General features: G+C 41.8%; 1 protein-coding gene across 2 annotated transcripts in view; it reads left to right on the forward strand.

Moving 5' to 3' along the window:
- The window catches only part of ANKRD35 (ankyrin repeat domain 35), a 126,193-nt gene that overhangs the window by 95,296 nt on the left and 9,772 nt on the right, over positions 1–21,125 (forward strand). For both annotated transcript variants that reach the window (XM_073566947.1, XM_073566949.1), the window contains exons 2-11: positions 9,260–9,390; positions 11,922–12,010; positions 12,108–12,172; positions 12,289–12,346; positions 14,066–14,139; positions 14,409–14,515; positions 14,591–14,775; positions 15,058–15,095; positions 15,528–17,768; positions 18,479–18,568. In XM_073566947.1, the coding sequence (XP_073423048.1) occupies positions 9,260–9,390; positions 11,922–12,010; positions 12,108–12,172; positions 12,289–12,346; positions 14,066–14,139; positions 14,409–14,515; positions 14,591–14,775; positions 15,058–15,095; positions 15,528–17,768; positions 18,479–18,568 (3,078 nt within the window). The remainder of the gene's footprint in view (positions 1–9,259; positions 9,391–11,921; positions 12,011–12,107; positions 12,173–12,288; positions 12,347–14,065; positions 14,140–14,408; positions 14,516–14,590; positions 14,776–15,057; positions 15,096–15,527; positions 17,769–18,478; positions 18,569–21,125) is intronic.

Here is a 21,125-nt window from a genome sequence, read left to right on the forward strand (position 1 = left end):
AGTGGTATTGTGCAGTGTATATATACAGAATAATACAGATACTGAGAATTACACCCAGTATACAGGACAGGAGAAGTGGTACTGTGCAGTGTATATATGCAGAATAATTCAGATACTGAGCATTACACCTAGTATACAGGACAGGAGAAGTGGTACTATACAGTGTATATATACAGAATAATTCAGATACTGAGAATTACACCTAGTATACAGGACAGGAGAAGTGGTACTGTGCAGTGTATATATACAGAATAATACAGATACTGAGAATTACACCCAGTGTACAGGACAGGAGAAGTGGTACTGTGCAGTGTATATATACAGAATAATACAGATACTGAGAATTACACCCAGTACACAGGACAGGAGAAGTGGTACTGTGCAGTGTATATATACAGAATAATACAGATACTGAGAATTATACCCAGTATACAGGACAGGAGAAGTGGTACTATGCAGTGTATATATACAGAATAATACTGATACTGAGAATTACACCCAGAATACAGGGCAGGAGAAGTGATACTGTGCAGTGTATATATACAGAATAATACAGATACTGATAATTACACCCAGTATACTGGACAGGAGAAGTGGTACTGTGCAGTGTATATATACAGAATAATACAGATACTGAGAATTATACCCAGTATACAGGACAGGAGAAGTGGTACTATGCAGTGTATATATACAGAATAATACAGATACTGAGAATTACACCCAGTGTACAGGACAGGAGAAGTGGTACTGTGCAGTGTATATATACAGAATAATACAGATACTGAGAATTACACCCAGTACACAGGACAGGAGAAGTGGTACTGTGCAGTGTATATATACAGAATAATACAGATACTGAGAATTATACCCAGTATACAGGACAGGAGAAGTGGTACTATGCAGTGTATATATACAGAATAATACTGATACTGAGAATTACACCCAGAATACAGGGCAGGAGAAGTGATACTGTGCAGTGTATATATACAGAATAATACAGATACTGAGAATTATACCCAGTATACAGGACAGGAGAAGTGGTACTGTGCAGTGTATATATACAGAATAATACAGATACTGAGAATTACACCCAGTGTACAGGACAGGAGAAGTGGTACTGTGCAGTGTATATATACAGAATAATACAGATACTGAGAATTACACCCAGTACACAGGACAGGAGAAGTGGTACTGTGCAGTGTATATATACAGAATAATACAGATACTGAGAATTATACCCAGTATACAGGACAGGAGAAGTGGTACTATGCAGTGTATATATACAGAATAATACTGATACTGAGAATTACACCCAGAATACAGGGCAGGAGAAGTGATACTGTGCAGTGTATATATACAGAATAATACAGATACTGATAATTACACCCAGTATACTGGACAGGAGAAGTGGTACTGTGCAGTGTATAGATACAGAATAATACAGATACTGAGAATTACACCCAGTACACAGGACAGGAGAAGTGGTACTGTGCAGTGTATATATACAGAATAATACAGATACTGAGAATTACACTAAGTATACAGGATAGGAGAAGTGGTGCTGTGCAGTGTATATATACAGAATAATACAGATACTGAGAATTACACCCAGTATACAGGACAGGAGAAGTGGTACTGTGCAATGTATATATACAGAATAATTCAGATACTGAGAATTACACCCAGTATACAGGACAGCAGAAGTGGTACTGTGCAGTGTATATATACAGAATAATTCAGATACTGAGAATTACACCCAGTATACAGGGCAGGAGAAGTGGTACTGTGCAGTGTATATACAGCATAATACAGATACTGAGAATTACACCCAGTATACAGGGCAGGAGAAGTGGTACTGTGCAGTGTATATACAGAATAATACAGATACTGAGAATTACACCCAGTATACAGGACAGGAGAAGTGGTACTGTGCAGTGTATATATACAGAGTAATACAGATACTGAGAATTACACCCAGTATACAGGGCAGGAGAAGTGATACTGTGCAGTGTATATATGCAGAATAATACAGATACTGAGAATTACACCCAGTATACAGGACAGGAGAAGTGGCACTGTGCAGTGTATATATACAGAGTAATACAGATACTGAGAATTACACTCAGTATACAGGACAGGAGAAGTGGTACTGTGCAGTGTATATATACAGATTAATACAGATACTGAGAATTACACTCAGTATACAGGACAGGAGAAGTGGCACTGTGCAGTGTATATATATAGAGTAATACAGATACTGAGAATTAGACTCAGTATACAGGACAGAAGAAGTGGTACTGTGCAGTGTATATATATAGAATAATACAGATACTGAGAATTAGACTCAGTATACAGGACAGGAGAAGTGGTACTGTGCAGTGTATATATAGAGAATAATACAGATACTGAGAATTACACCCAGTATACAAGACAGGAGAAGTGGGACTGTGCAGTGTATATATACAGAGTAATACAGATACTGAGAATTAGACTCAGTATACAGGACAGAAGAAGTGGTACTGTGCAGTGTATATATACAGAATAATACAGATGCTGAGAATTACACCCAGTATACAGGACAGGAGAAGTCGTACTGTGCAGTGTATATATACAGAATAATACAGATACTGAGAATTACACCCATGTACAGGACAGGAGAAGTGGTACTGTGCAGTGTATATATACAGAATAATACAGATACTGAGAATTACACGTAGTACAGGACAGGAGAAGTGGTACTGTGCCGTGTATATATACATAATAATACAGATACTGAGAATTACACCCAGTATACAGGACAGGAGAAGTGGTACTGTGCAGGGTATATATACAGACACTGAGAATTACACCCAGTATACAGGACAGAAGAAGTGGTACTGTGCAGTGTATATATACAGAATAATACAGATGCTGAGAATTACACCCAGTATACAGGACAGGAGAAGTCGTACTGTGCAGTGTGTATATATACAGAATAATACAGATACTGAGAATTACACCCAGTATACAGGACAGGAGAAGTGGTACTGTGCAGTGTATATATACAGAATAATACAGATACTGAGAATTACACCTAGTATACAGGACAGGAGAAGTGGTACTGTGCAGTGTATATATACAGAATAATACAGATACTGAGAATTACACCCAGTATACAGGACAGGAGAAGTGGTACTGTGCAGTGTCTATATACATAATTATACAGATACTGAGAATTACACGCAGTATACAGGACAGAAGAAGTGGTACTGTGCAGTGTATATATACAGAATAATACAGATACTGAGAATTACACCTAGTATACAGGACAGGAGAAGTGGTACTGTGCAGTGTATATATACAGAATAATACAGATACTGAGAATTACACCCAGTATACAGGACAGGAGAAGTGGTACTGTGCAGTGTATATATACAGAATAATACAGATACTGAGAATTACACCTAGTATACAGGACAGGAGAAGTGGTACTGTGCAGTGTATATATACAGAATAATACAGATACTGAGAATTACACCCAGTATACAGGACAGGAGAAGTGGTAATGTGCAGTGGATATATACAGAATAATACAGATACTGAGAATTACACTCAGTATACAGGACAGGAGAAGTGGTACTGTGCAGTGTCTATATACATAATAATACAGATACTGAGAATTACACGCAGTATACAGGACAGGAGAAGTGGTACTGTGCAGTGTATATATACAGAATAATACAGATACTGAGAATTACACCTAGTATACAGGACAGGAGAAGTGGTACTGTGCAGTGTATATACAGAATAATACAGATACTGAGAATTACACCCAGTATACAGGACAGGAAAAGTGGTACTGTGCGGTGTATATATACAGAATAATACAGATACTGAGAATTACACCTAGTATACAGGACAGGAGAAGTGGTACTGTGCAGTGTATATATACAGAATAATACAGATACTGAGAATTACATCCAGTATACACAGGACAGGAGAAGTGGTATTGTGCAGTGTATATATACAGAATAATACATATACTGATAATTACACCCAGTATACAGGACAGGAGAAGTGGTACTGTGCAGTGTATATATACAGAATAATACAGATACTGAGAATTATACCCAGTATACACAGGACAGGAGAAGTGGTACTGTGCAGTGTATATATACAGAATAATACAAATACTGAGAATTACACCCAGTATACACAGGACAGGAGAAGTGGTACTGTGCAGTGTCTATATACATAATAATACAGATACTGAGAATTACACGCAGTATACAGGACAGGAGAAGTGGTACTGTGCAGTGTATATATACAGAATAATACAGATACTGAGAATTACACCCAGTATACAGGACAGGAGAAGTGGTGCTGTGCAGTGTATATATACAGAATAATACAGATACTGAGAATTACACCCAGTATACAGGACAGGAGAAGTGGTACTGGGCAGTGTATATATACAGAATAATGCAGATACTGAGAATTACACCCAGTATACAGGACAGGAGAAGTGGTGCTGTGCAGTGCATATATACAGAATAATACAGATACTGAGAATTACACCCAGTATACAGGACAGGAGAAATGGCACTGTGCAGTGTATATATACAGAATAATACAGATACTGAGAATTACACCCAGTATACAGGACAGGAGAAGTGGTACTGTGCAGTGTATATATACAGAATAATACAGATACTGAGAATTACACCCAGTATACAGGACAGGAGAAGAGGTACTGTGCAGCGTATATATACAGAATAATACAGATACTGAGAATTACACCAAGTATACAGGACAGGAGAAATGGCACTGTGCAGTGTATATATACAGAATAATACAGATACTGAGAATTACACCCAGTATACAGGACAGGAGAAGTGGTACTGTGCAGTGTATATATACAGAATAATACATATACTGAGAATTACACCCAGTATACAGGACAGGAGAAGTGGTATTGTGCAGTGTATATATACATAATAATACATATACTGAGAATTACACCCAGTATACAGGACAGGAAAAGTGGTACTGTGCAGTGTATATATACAGAATAATACAGATACTGAGAATTACACCAAGTATACAGGACAGGAGAAGTGGTGCTGTGCAGTGTATATATACAGAATAATACAGATACTGAGGATTACACCCAGTATACAGGACAGGAGAAGTGGTACTGTGTAGTGTATATATACAGAATAATACAAATACTGAGAATTACACCCAGTATACACAGGACAGGAGAAGTGGTACTGTGCAGTGTCTATATACATAATAATACAGATACTGAGAATTACACGCAGTATACAGGACAGGAGAAGTGGTACTGTGCAGTGTATATATACAGAATAATACAGATACTGAGAATTACACCCAGTATACAGGACAGGAGAAGTGGTACTGTGCAGTGTATATATACAGAATAAAACAGATACTGAGAATTACACCCAGTATACAGGACAGGAGAAGTGGTACTGGGCAGTGTATATATACAGAATAATGCAGATACTGAGAATTACACCCAGTATACAGGACAGGAGAAGTGGTGCTGTGCAGTGCATATATACAGAATAATACAGATACTGAGAATTACACCCAGTATACAGGACAGGAGAAATGGCACTGTGCAGTGTATATATACAGAATAATACAGATACTGAGAATTACACCCAGTATACAGGACAGGAGAAGTGGTACTGTGCAGTGTATATATACAGAATAATACAGATACTGAGAATTACACCCAGTATACAGGACAGGAGAAGAGGTACTGTGCAGCGTATATATACAGAATAATACAGATACTGAGAATTACACCAAGTATACAGGACAGGAGAAATGGCACTGTGCAGTGTATATATACAGAATAATACAGATACTGAGAATTACACCCAGTATACAGGACAGGAGAAGTGGTACTGTGCAGTGTATATATACAGAATAATACATATACTGAGAATTACACCCAGTATACAGGACAGGAGAAGTGGTATTGTGCAGTGTATATATACATAATAATACATATACTGAGAATTACACCCAGTATACAGGACAGGAAAAGTGGTGCTGTGCAGTGTATATATACAGAATAATACAGATACTGAGAATTACACCCAGTATACAGGACAGGAGAAGAGGTACTGTGCAGCGTATATATATACAGAATAATACAGATACTGAGAATTACACCAAGTATACAGGACAGGAGAAGTGGTACTGTGCAGTGTATATATACAGAATAATACAGATACTGAGGATTACACCCAGTATACAGGACAGGAGAAGTGGTACTGTGCAGTGTATATATACAGAATAATACAGATACTGAGAATTATACCCAGTATACAGGACAGGAGAAGTGGTACTGTGCAGTGTATATATACAGAATAATACAGATACTGAGGATTACACCCAGTATACAGGACAGGAGAAGTGGTACTGTGCAGTGTATATATACAGAATAATACAGATACTGAGAATTACACCCAGTATACAGGACACGAGAAGTGGTACTGTGCAGTGTATATATATAGAATAATACAGATACTGAGAATTATACCCAGTATACAGGACAGGAGAAGTGGTACTGTGCAGTGTATATATATACAGAATAATACAGATACTGAGAATTACACCCAGTATACAGGACAGGAGAAGTGGTACTGTGCAGTGTATATATACAGAATAATACAGATACTGAGAATTACACCCAGTATACAGGACAGAAGCAGTGGTACTGTGTAGTGTATATACAGAATAATACAGATACTGAGAATTACACCCAGTATACAGGACAGGAGATGTGGTACTGTGCAGTGTATATATACAGAATAATACGGATACTGAGAATTACACCCAGTATACAGGACAGGAGAAGAGGTACTGTGCAGCGTATATATACAGAATAATACAGATACTGAGAATTACACCAAGTATACAGGACAGGAGAAGTGGTACTGTGCAGTGTATATATACAGAATAATACGGATACTGAGAATTACACCCAGTATACAGGACAGGAGAAGTAGTGCTGTGCAGTGTATATACAATTGTGGCCAAAAGTATTGACACCCCTGCAATTCTGTCAGATAATACTCAGTTTCTTCCTGAAAATTATTGCAAACACAAATTCTTTGGTATTATTATCTTCGTTTAATTTGTCTTAAATGAAAAAACACAAAAAGAATTGTCCTAAAGCCAAATTGGATATAATTCCAAACATAAAAAAGAGGGTGGACAAAAGTATTGGCACTGTTCGAAAAATCATGTGATGCTTCTCTAATTTGTGTAATTAACAGCACCTGTAACTTACCTGAGGCACCTAACAGGTGTTGGCAATAACTAAATCACACTTGCAGCCAGTTGACATGGATTAAAGTTGCCTCAACCTCTGTCCTGTGTCCTTGTGTGTACCACATTGAGCATGGAGAAAAGAAAGAAGACCAAAGAACTGTCTGAGGACTTGAGAAACCAAATTGTGAGGAAGCATGAGCAATCTCAAGGCTACAAGTCCATCTCCAAAGACCTGAATGTTCCTGTGTCTACCGTGCGCAGTGTCATCAAGAAGTTTAAAAGCCCATGGCACTGTGGCTAACCTCCCTAGATGTGGACGGAAAAGAAAAATTGACAAGAGATTTCAACTCAAGATTGTGCGGATGTTGGATAAAGAACCTCGAATAACATCCAAACAAGTTCAAGCTGCCCTGCAATCCGAGAGTACAACAGTGTCAACCCATACTATCCCTCGGCATCTGAATGAAAAGGGACTGTATGGTAGGAGACCCAGGAAGACCCCACTTCTTACCCCGAGACATAAAAAAGCCAGGCTGGAGTTTGCCAAAACTTACCTGAAAAAGCCTAAAACGTTTTGGAAGAATGTTCTCTGGTCAGATGAGACAAAAGTAGAGCTTTTTGGGCAAAGGCATCAACATAGACTTTACAGGAGAGAAAAAAGAGGCATTCAAAGAAAAAAACACGGTCCCTACAGTCAAACATGGCGGAGGTTCCCTGATGTTTTTGGGCTGCTTTGCTGCCTCTGGCACTGGACTGCTTGACCGTGTGCATGGCATTATGAAGTCTGAAGACTGCCAACAAATTTTGCAGCATAATGTAGGGCCCAGGGTAAGAAAGCTGGGTCTCCCTCAGAGATCATGGGTCTTCCAGCAGGACAATGACCCAAAACACACTTCAAAAAGCACTAGAAAATGGTTTGAGAGAAAGCATTGGAGACTTCTAAGGTGGCCAGCAATGAGTCCAGACCTGAATCCCATAGAACACCTGTGGAGAGATCTAAAAATGGCAGTTTAGAGAAGGCACCCTTCAAATATCAGGGACCTGGAGCAGTTTGCCAAAGAAGAATGGTCTAAAATTCCAACAGAGCATTGTAAGAAACTCATTGATGGTTACCGGAAGCGGTTGGTCACAGTTATTTTGGCTAAAGGTTGTGCAACCAAGTATTAGGCGGAGGGTGCCAATACTTTTGTCTGGCCCATTTTTGGAGTTTTGTGTGAAATGATCAATGTTTTGCTTTTTGCTTCATTCTCTTTTGTGTTTTTTCATTTAAGACAAATTAAATGAAGATAATAATACCAAAGAATTTGTGTTTGCAATCATTTTCAGGAAGAAACTGAGTATTATCTGACAGAATTGCAGGGGTGTCAATACTTTTGGCCACAACTGTATACAGATACTGTTACATCAAGTATACAGGAAAAGTTGCACTGTGCAGTCATCACATAGATATTGATGCTTCTATTAATACATGGGAATATTATATTTTTGTGCTGTACTTTCTATTCTAAGATCACTTATTATAGGAGGAAATTGCTGTATCCTGTCTGAGAACAATAGGATGTTTTTTCAGTTTAAAAGAAGTGATAATATTGGATCTCCTGGTCTATAGGCGCTCATTTTTAATATTCAATAATCGTTGGGGATGTTCAGTCTGAACCATGATCATTCACAGTTGTTATTGTCAGCAGTACCTCTGTGCTGGCGCTTCAGTATGTCCTGCCATATTCGGGCCTCAGTCCCCCCCGTCATGTGTTTACACAGTTATATCTAAGGGTTTTTTGCATATTAAATTCTGGACTCTTTTTTAAAGTCCTCAACTGTGTGAATAATCTTGCTAGCAGTCAGGGAATGGAGTAATAACCTGCAGGGAAGCCTGGTGGGTCTTGTTCCTCATGGCTTCCTATCAGCACATGGTGTACGTCATATGATTTCTGTCCCTGTGTGACCAGTCCTCTCTCTTCCACAGGTAGACAAGTGGAACCGACATGACCAGAAGGTTTTAGAAGCGGTGGAAAAGGGAGATGCCAAGAAAGTGTCCTCCATCCTGTCCAAGAAACAGATCAGTGCCACCAAGACCGGGCCGAACGGACAGTCAGCGTAAGATCCTCTGTATCTGATATGATAAGATTAGATACACGGCTCAGCAGACAGTATCACACAGGATAGGATTAGATATACAGCTCAGCAATCAGTATCACACAGGATAGGATTAGATACACGGCTCAGCAGTCAGTATCACACAGGATAGGATTAGATATACAGCTCAGCAATCAGTATCACACAGGATAGGATTAGACACACAGCTCAGCAGTCAGTATCACACAGGATAGGATTAGATACACGGCTCAGCAGTCAGTATCACACAGGATAGGATTAGATACACGGCTCAGCAGTCAGTATCACACAGGATAGGATTAGATACACAGCTCAGCAGTCAGTATCACACAGGATAGGATTAGATACAAGGCTCAGCAGACAGTATCACACAGGATAGGATTAGGTACACGGCTCAGCAGTCAGGATCACACAGGATAGGATTAAATACACAGCTCAGCAGACAGTATCACTCAGGAGAGGATTAGATACATGGCTCAGCAGACAGTATCACACAGGATAGGATTAGATACACAGCTCAGCAGTCAGTATCACACAGGATAGGATTAGATACACAGCTCAGCAGTCAGTATCACACAGGATAGGATTAGATACACAGCTCAGCAGTCAGTATCACACAGGATAGGATTAGATACACAGCTCAGCAGTCAGTATCACACAGGATGGGATTAGATACATGGCTCAGCAGTCATTAGATACACAGCTCAGCAGTCAGTATCACACAGTATAGGATTAGCTACACGGCTCAGCAGTCAGTATCACACAGGATAGGATTAGATACACAGCTCAGCAGACAGTATCACCCAGGAGAGGATTAGATACACGGCTCAGCAGACAGTATCACACAGGATAGGATTAGATACACAGCTTAGCATTCAGTATCACACAGGGTAGGATTAGATACACGACTCACCAGACAGTATCACACAGGATAGGATTAGATACACGGCTCAGCAGACAGTATCACACAGGATAGGATTAGATACACAGCTCAGCAGTCAGTATCACACAGGATAGGATTAGATGCACGGCTCAGCAGTCAGTATCACACAGGAGAGGATTAGATACACAGCTCAGTAGTCAGTATCACACAGGAGAGGATTAGATACACAGCTCAGCATTCAGTATCACACAGGATAGGATTAGATACACGGCTCAGCAGGCAGTATCACACAGGATAGGATTAGATACACAGCTCAGCAGACAGTATCACCCAGGAGAGGATTAGATACACGGCTCAGCAGTCAGTATCACACAGGATAGGATTAGATACACAGCTCAGCAGTCAGTATCACACAGTATAGGATTAGCTACACGGCTCAGCAGTCAGTATCACACAGGATAGGATTAGATACACAGCTCAGCAGACAGTATCACACAGGATGGGATTAGATACACGACTCACCAGACAGTATCACACAGGATAGGATTAGATACACGGCTCAGCAGACAGTATCACACAGGATAGGATTAGATACACAGCTCAGCATTCAGTATCACACAGGATAGGATTAGATACACGACTCAGCAGTCAGTATCACACAGGAGAGGATTAGATACACGGCTCAGCAGACAGTATCACACAGGATAGGATTAGATACACAGCTCAGCATTCAGTATCACACAGGATAGGATTAGATACACGACTCACCAGACAGTATCACACAGGATAGGATTAGATACACGGCTCAGCAGACAGTATCACACAGGATAGGATTAGATACACAGCTCAGCAGTCAGTATCACACAGGATAGGATTAGATGCACGGCTCAGCAGTCAGTATCACACAGGAGAGGATTAGATGCACGACTCAGCAGTCAGTATCACACAGGAGAGGATTAGATACACGGCTCAGCAGTCAGTATCACACAGGATAGGATTAGATACATGGCTCAGCAGTCAGTATCACACAGGAGAGGATTAGATACACGGCTCAGCAGACAGTAACACACAGGATAGAAGTAGATATGAACTGATTGGCTGCTGCTTTTAGTCCGGAGATTGAAGCAGAGGAGTGATTACGTACATGTGACATGTCATCCGGTTGCACATGACAGAGGGGCATTAGCAGCAGTGTGCTTCGAATTAAAAGATATATCACTCTTATTTGGACAATTTGAGGGATGCTTGGCATTTTTAAGTTTCCACCTTCTTATATATAGAAGGTAATAATATCTTTATTTATAAACGCATAAGACAGATGTGAACACCAGCCATATCCCAGCAAAGCAGCCAATCAGATTGTCCCTTTCAGTTTCTGATCTTCAGTGGAATGACGAGAGCTGGAATGTGATTGGCTGCCGTTCCTTTTCATCGTAGTATAAGATAGACTGTATAATATAAAACCAGCTGCTGCAAAAGTCATTAATATGATCATTACATTACTCTGGGAAGGATTACAATGACAGACACACCTAGATGTGAGTATCCCACACAAGACATATACTACTTGTAATCCCTGCAGTGTGAGGATTAGTAATATCTGCCGCCACTGACGTCCTCTTGTCTGTAGGTTCCATCTTGCTGCCTCCAGGGGACTCATAGACTGCATCACTGTCATCTTATCCCATAAGGTTGAGATCAACGCCAAGACCGACGATGGTAAACTCCACTTGTTACACTGATTACTTATCTCCCTGTGTGACTCAGTAGCACCACCTCGTCTCTGATGTATAACGGTGTGTATCTCCTCCGGCAGGTTGTACCGCTCTCCACCTGGCAGCCAGTAACTGTCACCCGGAGTGTGTGAAGCTTCTGCTGCAGGTAGGTGTCGGTTGCTTTACATCTGTGGATGGCCCAAATAAATCTTTAATTTATTCTTTACTTTTTTAAAACTAAAAGTGTCAGATTTTTCTCTCCACTGACATTTGTTCCTTTAGCGCAGAGCCCATGAAGACTCCATAGATTTCCACAGCCGCACACCATTACACTGTGCAGGTGAGTCTACAAGCTATCTATCTATCTATCTATCTATATCTATCTATCTATCTATCTATTATCTATCACTATGCTCCACTCCACCGGCCTCAAGGACACCGTTCTCTCCTGGTTCTCCTCCTATCTCTCCGACCGCTTCTTTACTGTATCTTTTGCCGGTTCCTCCTCCTCTCATCTTCCCCTTACTGTTGGGGTTCCTCAAGGATCGGTTCTAGGCCCCCTCCTCTTCTCCTTGTACACTGCCCCTATTGGTCAAACAATCAGTAGATTTGGTTTCCAGTACCATCTCTATGCTGATGACACCCAATTATACGCTTCTTCTCCCGACATCACGCCAGCCTTTCTAGAAAACACTGGCGATTGTCTAAATGCTGTGACTAATATCATGTCCTCACTATATCTGAAACTGAACCTGTCAAAGACTGAACTCCTGGTGTTTCCTCCCGCTACTAATGTACCTATACCCGACATTGCCATTTCTGTGGGTGGTTCCACTATTACTCCCCAGCAACAGGCCCGCTGTCTTGGGGTCATGCTTGACTCCGAGCTTTCCTTTGCCCCCCACATTCGATCACTGGCTCGCTCTTGTCATCTGCACCTCAAAAACATTTCTAGAATTCGACCTTTTCTTACTTTCGACTCCGCAGAAACTCTTACTGTTTCTCTTATTCATTCTCGTCTGGACTATTGTAACTCTCTACTAATCGGTCTCCCTCTTACCAAACTCTCCCCTCTCCAATCTGTCTTGAATGCTGCAGCCAGGATAATATTCCTCGCCAATCGTTTCACCGATGCCTCTACCTTGTGCCAGTCCTTACACTGGCTACCCATCCACTCCAGAATCCAGTACAAACTTATTACCCTCACCCACAAAGCACTCCATGGCTCAGCACCACCCTACATCTCCTGCCTTGTTTCAGTATACCACCCTACCCGCGCCCTCCGTTCTGCTGATGACCTGAGGTTAGCATCCTCAGTAATCAGAACCTCCCACTCCCGTGTCCAAGACTATACACGTGCTGCGCCAATTCTTTGGAATGCACTACCCAAGTTAATATGATTATTCCCCAATCCCCACAGTTTTAAGCGTGCCTTAAAAACGCATTTGTTCAAACTGGCTTACCACCTCAACGCATTAACCTAACTATCCCTGTTGGCCCATTCAAAATGTTTTTACCATAACTAGGTTCCTCGCACCATGTTATCACATGCTTTATGCATTTAATAGCCCTCTGTGTCTGTACTGTTACATATCTAGACTGTTAACTGGTTCATGCAGAACTACATGAACACCCGATTCTTACACTATGGCTGGTCCGAACAATGAAAGCAACTGTTACCATCCACCCTTCGTGTCTCCCCTTTTTCCTCATAGACTGTAAGCTTGTGAGCCCCTCATTCCTCTTGGTATCTGTTATGATCTATGTGATTATTGGTATGCTGTAATGTCTATCGTCTGTAGAAGTCAACTCTGTAATGTAAAGTGCTGCGGAATATGTTGGCGCTATAGAAATAAAATTATTATCGCTCTAACATCTATATCTATCTATTATCTATCATCTATCTATCTATAGATCTATCTATCATCTATCTACCTATCTATAGACCTATCTATCTATTAGCTGTCTATCTATCCATCTATTTATTATCTATCTGTTCAAGCATTTTTCTCTTACTCTCTGTATTGATTCGGCTGTGGGTCTCTGTTTTGTCTCGCAGCCACCTCAGGGTGCGTTTCCAGCGTGCTCCTCTTCTGTGATGCAGAAGACACAGTTCTGGATGCTGCGGATGATGTGAGTCCTTTTCTCGGCCTGTCTTATGTTTCTTCCATGTGCAGCCTGTCTCTCTGGTTTCAAACCAACAGGAAATTCCAGGCGGCTCCTTATCTGTGTCTGTAGCTGGTCCCACGCTCACAGGGCTGATGTGTTGTGGTGTCGTGTGGTTTATCCATTTAGTATGTAGAGGAAGGGTCAATGCCCGGAACCTGTGGGGAATTTTTTAGTGTCGGAAATGATACTGGACTAAAAATTTCAGAAACCGCTTTGCTTTTTATTGTCATTAGGATGGACGGACGCCTCTTATGATTGCCGCCCAACGCAATCACCCCACTGTGTGCTCTTTGCTGCTGGACCGTGGGGCTCGGGTGGACCTGTGTGACCGGGACAGGAAGTGAGTGTCTTGACTGAGTGATTAGAAGAACCTCCAACCTCTGGGACGACTCTCATTCTTTGTTTCAATCTGTAGGACAGCGCTGCTTCTGGCCTGTGAGAAGGGCAACATCCAGGCTGCCGAAACTCTGATCACCAGAGGAGCAGACCCGACACTGCACGATAACAAAGGCTGCGATGCCCTTTATTATACCAGCCTGTTAAGGGACGAGGCGCTAAGAAAACTGATCCAAACTGCACTAGACCGGAGGAAAAATAATGGTGATTATGTACAGAAAAAAACACCATACACTATCCTCATCAATGCTCTTTACTATTCAAGACAAGAATGGGGGAGGGGGTGGAAATCGATGTGGCTGGTCTCATATTGTAAAAAAAAAAAGCCTTACCTGGAAGAGTGTTCACATGAGGGAATTTCACGGAGGTTTAATATTAAGTCGGTCACATTTACAAGGTACAATAGATAACTAATATATATTTATCACACTGGTATATAAAGAAAAAGACAAAAGTCCTAATATATTTGTTACATTTTCTTGGCAGAGCTGCATCGAAATCTTGACAGCCCTGTTGGCTCCAAGGTATGTATTACCATAAAGATGGATGGATAGATAGGAGAGAGAAGATGCTGATCTGGATGTAACCACCCCTCAGTTTGCGTTACAGATAATTGCACACTGACTCCCCACACCTACATCAGTAGTGACAATCCCGTCATCCAAAATGCCGCCCCCTACAAATCCCAAGCTCGGCTTTTCTGCGCCTCTATAAATATACTGATGTAATAAAGAAGTCTTTTTACTCTGGTAGCTTGCAAAACTGAAAGTGTTCATTCACAAGCCGGAAAATATGTCTGCATGTAGCAATAAAAGTAGGAATTATGTGTGCAGCTGTCACTTATCCAGGATGAAGTAGTTTATGAGGAATAGGGTATAGGATGATAATTGTGGGTAGGTCTGTGCACAGCCAAAAAAACAGATACTAAGTTCTAATTAACTGTGTGTGTATTTTAGGCCGTTGGTCAGACCCCTAGTAGAGAGCAGGAGCTGGTCAACATGTGGAAGAAAAGATATGAGGATGAGCAAAAACGTGGCGTGTGGCTTCAAGGAGAGCTGATGATGAAAACTCAAGAACTTGAAAGGATATCTGAGGAACACAGTGTTGAGTGCAGCCGAATCAGAGACCTGACTAACACACTAGATATGCTACTAGAGGGTGACGGTGAAAAACTCAAACCCAAGACAGAAGATTACAATATATCTGACACTTGTGTTCTGCTGTCACAACTTGTTGAGCAGGTGAAGTCCTTCAAAGATCAGCAGCTGAAAGAACGTAATCGTCAAGAAGAAACGATCGAAAACCTACATGCCAAGTCTACCAAGACTGGATTAATGGAAAAACTGCACCAAGAAGAGATGAGACGTCTGCAGAGTGAAGCAGCTGCTGCAAGAGAAAAGGAAGAAGGTGCGCGGAGGAGAGTGACGGAGTTGGAGGGTCACCTGGAGAACATGAGAGAAGTGCTGTCACAGTTTGAGAAAAGGAAACGAATACAGAGCACAGTGGTCGAAGATCTGCAGGAACAGATCTCAGAAGTCACACGTGAAAAGGAAGAGCTCCAGGTTCTTTTACAAAAACTCCAGGAGCAAGGAGAAAATGTGGACAATATCCACCCAAAGAGACTTGAAAACGAACAAGCTTTCCCGAACCACAATGTACTCAGTAATTTAATTAAACAATTGAAAAGTAATTGTATTTATGTAGATATAAAACAAAGCAATGGAACATCCCAAGGATGCTCCGGTTACGTGCCAAAAGATGTTCTGAAAAAAAATGTCGATGATTGGAAGTCATTGGTCACAGGTTTAGAGAACTACGAGTTGGCTGTTGAGAGACTGCAGAAGGACGTAGTCACTGTCAGGACAGAGAGTTTAGACCCAGTACTTATTAATGGTGCCACCAGGCAGCAAAGTAGTGGGCAGCGACTATCGAGAAATGCCAATGAACACTATAGACAAGTAGAAAATAATATAGCTTGTCTACATGGAAGGGACCTGCACCAGAGTAAAAACAGCATAAACCAGCTGGAGAGCGGGTCAGCACAGGCCAATGACCTGGCAAAGAGCACAGACTCTTTAAAGCAGAAGATTACAGAATTAGAAGCACAGTTGTCATCTCTCAAGGTGACCCATGACAATCTCCTCAGCCACATGAACCACGTTGTTCAAGAAAAGCAGAATTTAGAAGAAGGGCTCCTCGCTCTACAAGAAAGCATGCAATCGGAATATGCCATGAGACAGGAAACCGAAAAACGATGTAAAGATTACAAACACCAGATCTTAGTCCTGTCAGAAGAGCTGCTGACAGAACAAGACAAGTTGAAGAAGTTGAACACCAGACTGGAAGCTCAGCAGAATGAAATGGTTGTGTTACGGGACAGTTTTCCTCCTGAGATTATTCGGGATGAAAACACCAGATCCGTAGAAATGTTCAGTTCTGACATCTTGGAGGACTTATATTGGAATGTTGGAACCCTCGTAAGGAAATACAACGATGCCTTGCAGGAGGCGGCTGCTTTGCAGAAGGAGAACCTTAAGCTTCTGGATGATCGGATGCAGACCATATCGATAACTGAACACAAAAACATTCTCAATGAGATCAAGAACCAGTTGCATACTAAGATCAGGGAAACGGAGGATGTAAAACAAAAGTTGTTCCAAGCAATGGGCAGCGTGGCTGAACTTAAAGAACAATTGGCAGCTCAGACTTCCAACTCCATTCCGAAAGAAGAATTTGAGAGCCGCTTGGTGGACCTGGAAAGGATAGTTACAGCTATGAAGGATGAGAACGAGGCGTGTAAAGTAGCTCTGGAGGGAAAATGTGAAGAAGTCATCATCCTGAAACAACAACTGGAACAAGAGTCTGAAGAGGGACAGACTTTACGACTTAAGGAAGCCAGCATGGTCCAGGAGGTTGAGCACATCAGGACTGGTCTGGAAATCCAGATACAAGCTTTACAAGCAGAAGTTCAGGGTCTGTCTGAGAAATATATCCAGGCTTCAAAGGAAGCTGAAGGCTGCCAAGGAATACTTTCATCTGAGAAGGAGATGGGAGTTCTTCTGGAGGGGAAAATTCTTGAGCTTAATAAAGAAGCCAATGAACTGAGGATCAAATCCCAGAAGTATGAGGAAGAAAATGGTCACGTTAATGAAAAGTATGAACAAATCTGCAAAGATTACAAGGAGAAAGAGGAGAAGGTGAGCAAAACGTTCTTTCCATCAACGTTTGCACGGTGGGAAAAATTGGGGGTTATGTGAAAAGAGTGAGGTTTTTAAGTACTTTTTAGTTATTTTGGCAAATTGATGGACAGAAGCAGATTTGTCACCAAAAACATACCATTGCAAACAATGGGATGTGAGACTCCACTCTCCCATTAACCTCCTAGATAGTGAGGAGCACAAATGCTCGTTACTTGAGTTTACCTAGGGTACTCGGGTATGCACCAAGTATCACGGGTGCTCGAGCGACATGTTCGAATCGCCGTGCCCGCATGTTTCGCAGCTGTTGGACAGCCACAAAACGTGAGAATTGCCCATATACAGTATGCCAGGCAACGCTCGCATGTTTTGTTGCTAACAGCCATGAAACATGCAGTGCGGGTCTCGAACATGTCACTTGAGCACCCGCGATACTCGGTGCATACCTGAGAACCCTAGGCAAATTTGAGAAATGAGCACTTCAACTCATCACTGCTCCTAAACCCAGCCACCTCTGAGAGTGGAGTCACACTTTATAACATATGAAGACTATTGTGAAAAACCTTTGTTCAGATGACACCAAGAATAAATGGTGGTGAAACTTGATATGAAAAAGTTGCAGACAAACTTCCTTTATTTTGCAATTGTATTTAATTTACTGGTGCAGCACGTTTGTCTAAATGTTATTATTCTTTCTTTTTTTTTTTAAGATGGTGGCATCTATGAAGGAGGCGGAGTCCTTGACTAAAGAAATCGACCGGAAACATAAGCAATGCGAAGAATTGACAAGGAAACTTGAGGTATGTGACTAAGTTGCTGACTACAGACGCATTGTGAGTCTGGAAGAGCCCTGAAGCACTTCTCGGCTGGTATGGTTGGAATGACTTTTTTGCTCATAGCAAATTATCTCTACCTTGATGTTTTCGAACAAACATTCAGAAAAGGATTTATTATCACAGTAATTGACTTTATATCTACAGAATATCACTTGTTTTCCATTTAACATTCCTCCACCAGGGGGCAGCCTTTTATTACAGTAAATGGATGGCTTCTATATCGGCTTCTCCTGCATTGAAAATATCAAAGTCACAAATATTATATCATCAGTCATATTAATATGTTTCATTAAGTTTTAAACATAAAAAAATTGGAATAGATACAAAATCTTTATTTTACCATGTCCAATTAAATTGATGTTCTCTTACACTAGCAACTTTCAGCCCATGTATCAGAAATCAGAAGTGTCTGACAAGATACAGGCGCTTCTCACAAAATTAGAATATCGTCAAAAAGTTACTTTATTTCAGTTCTTCAATCCAAAAAGTGAAACTCATCTATATATATAAAAAAGAGTATATGTGTGTGTATCGACGATGATGTCATAATGGTTGCCATGGCGAAGAGGATGTCATAAAGGTTGCCATGGTAACGATGATGTCATAATGGTTGCCATGGGGACGATGATATCATAATAGGTTGCCATGGCGAAGATGATGTCATAATGGGTATATGGGCACGGGACTATGGGATGAAGGATGTGTGATGGGTATATGGGCACTGGATTATGGGATGGAGGATATGTATATGGGCACTGGACTATGGGATGGAGGATATGTATGATGGGTATATGGGCACGGGACTATGGGATGGAGGATATGTATGACGAGTATATGGGCACGGGACTATGGGATGGCGGATATGTATGATGGGTATATGGGCACAGGACTATGCGATGGAGGAAATGTATGATGGGTATATGGGCACGGGACTATGGGATGGCGGATATGTGATGGGTATATGGGCACTGCACAATGGGATGGCGGATATGTATGATGGGTATATGAGCACGGGCCTATGGGATGGAGGATATGTATGATGGGTATATGGGCACGGGACTATGGGATGGAGGATATGTATGATGGGTATATGGGCACGGGACTATGGGATGGAGGATATGTATGATGGGTATATGGGCACGGGACTATGGGATGGAGGATGTGTGATGGGTATATGGGCACTGCACAATGGGATGGCGGATATGTATGATGGGTATATGAGCACGGGCCTATGGGATGGAGGATATGTATGATGGGTATATGGGCACAGGACTATGCGATGGAGGAAATGTATGATGGGTATATGGGCACGGGACTATGGGATGGCGGATATGTGATGGGTATATGGGCACTGCACAATGGGATGGCGGATATGTATGATGGGTATATGAGCACGGGCCTATGGGATGGAGGATATGTATGATGGGTATATGGGCACGGGACTATGGGATGGAGGATATGTATGACGAGTATATGGGCACGGGACTATGGGATGGCGGATATGTATGATGGGTATATGGGCACAGGACTATGCGATGGAGGAAATGTATGATGGGTATATGGGCACGGGACTATGGGATGGCGGATATGTGATGGGTATATGGGCACTGCACAATGGGATGGCGGATATGTATGATGGGTATATGAGCACGGGCCTATGGGATGGAGGATATGTATGATGGGTATATGGGCACGGGACTATGGGATGGAGGATATGTATGATGGGTATATGGGCACGGGACTATGGGATGGAGGATATGTATGATGGGTATATGGGCACGGGACTATGGGATGGAGGATGTGTGATGGGTATATGGGCACTGCACAATGGGATGGCGGATATGTATGATGGGTATATGAGCACGGGCCTATGGGATGGAGGATATGTATGATGGGTATATGGGCACAGGACTATGCGATGGAGGAAATGTATGATGGGTATATGGGCACGGGACTATGGGATGGCGGATATGTGATGGGTATATGGGCACTGCACAATGGGATGGCGGATATGTATGATGGGTATATGAGCACGGGCCTATGGGATGGAGGATATGTATGATGGGTATATGGGCACGGGACTATGGGATGGAGGATATGTATGATGGGTATATGGGCACGGGACTATGGGATGGCGGATATGTATGATGGGTATATGGGCACAGGACTATGCGATGGAGGAAATGTATGATGGGTATATGGGCACGGGACTATGGGATGGCGGATATGTGATGGGTATATGGGCACGGGACTATGGGATGGAGGATGTGTGATGGGTATATGGGCACTGCACTATGGGATGGAGGATATGTATGATGGGTATATGGGCACGGGACTATGGGATGGAGGATGTGTGATGGGTATATGGGCACGGGACTATGAGATGGAGGAAATGTATGATGGGTATATGGGCACAGTACTATGGGATGGAGGATGTGTGATGGGTATATGGCCATGGGACTATGGGATGGAGGATGTGTGATGGGTATATGGGGACTGGACTATGGGATGGAGGATATGT

Source organism: Dendrobates tinctorius, unplaced genomic scaffold, assembly GCF_039654945.1.
Source record: "Dendrobates tinctorius isolate UK_male_01 unplaced genomic scaffold, ASM3965494v1 ptg000019l, whole genome shotgun sequence".
In the NCBI taxonomy this organism is placed as follows: domain Eukaryota; kingdom Metazoa; phylum Chordata; class Amphibia; order Anura; family Dendrobatidae; genus Dendrobates; species Dendrobates tinctorius.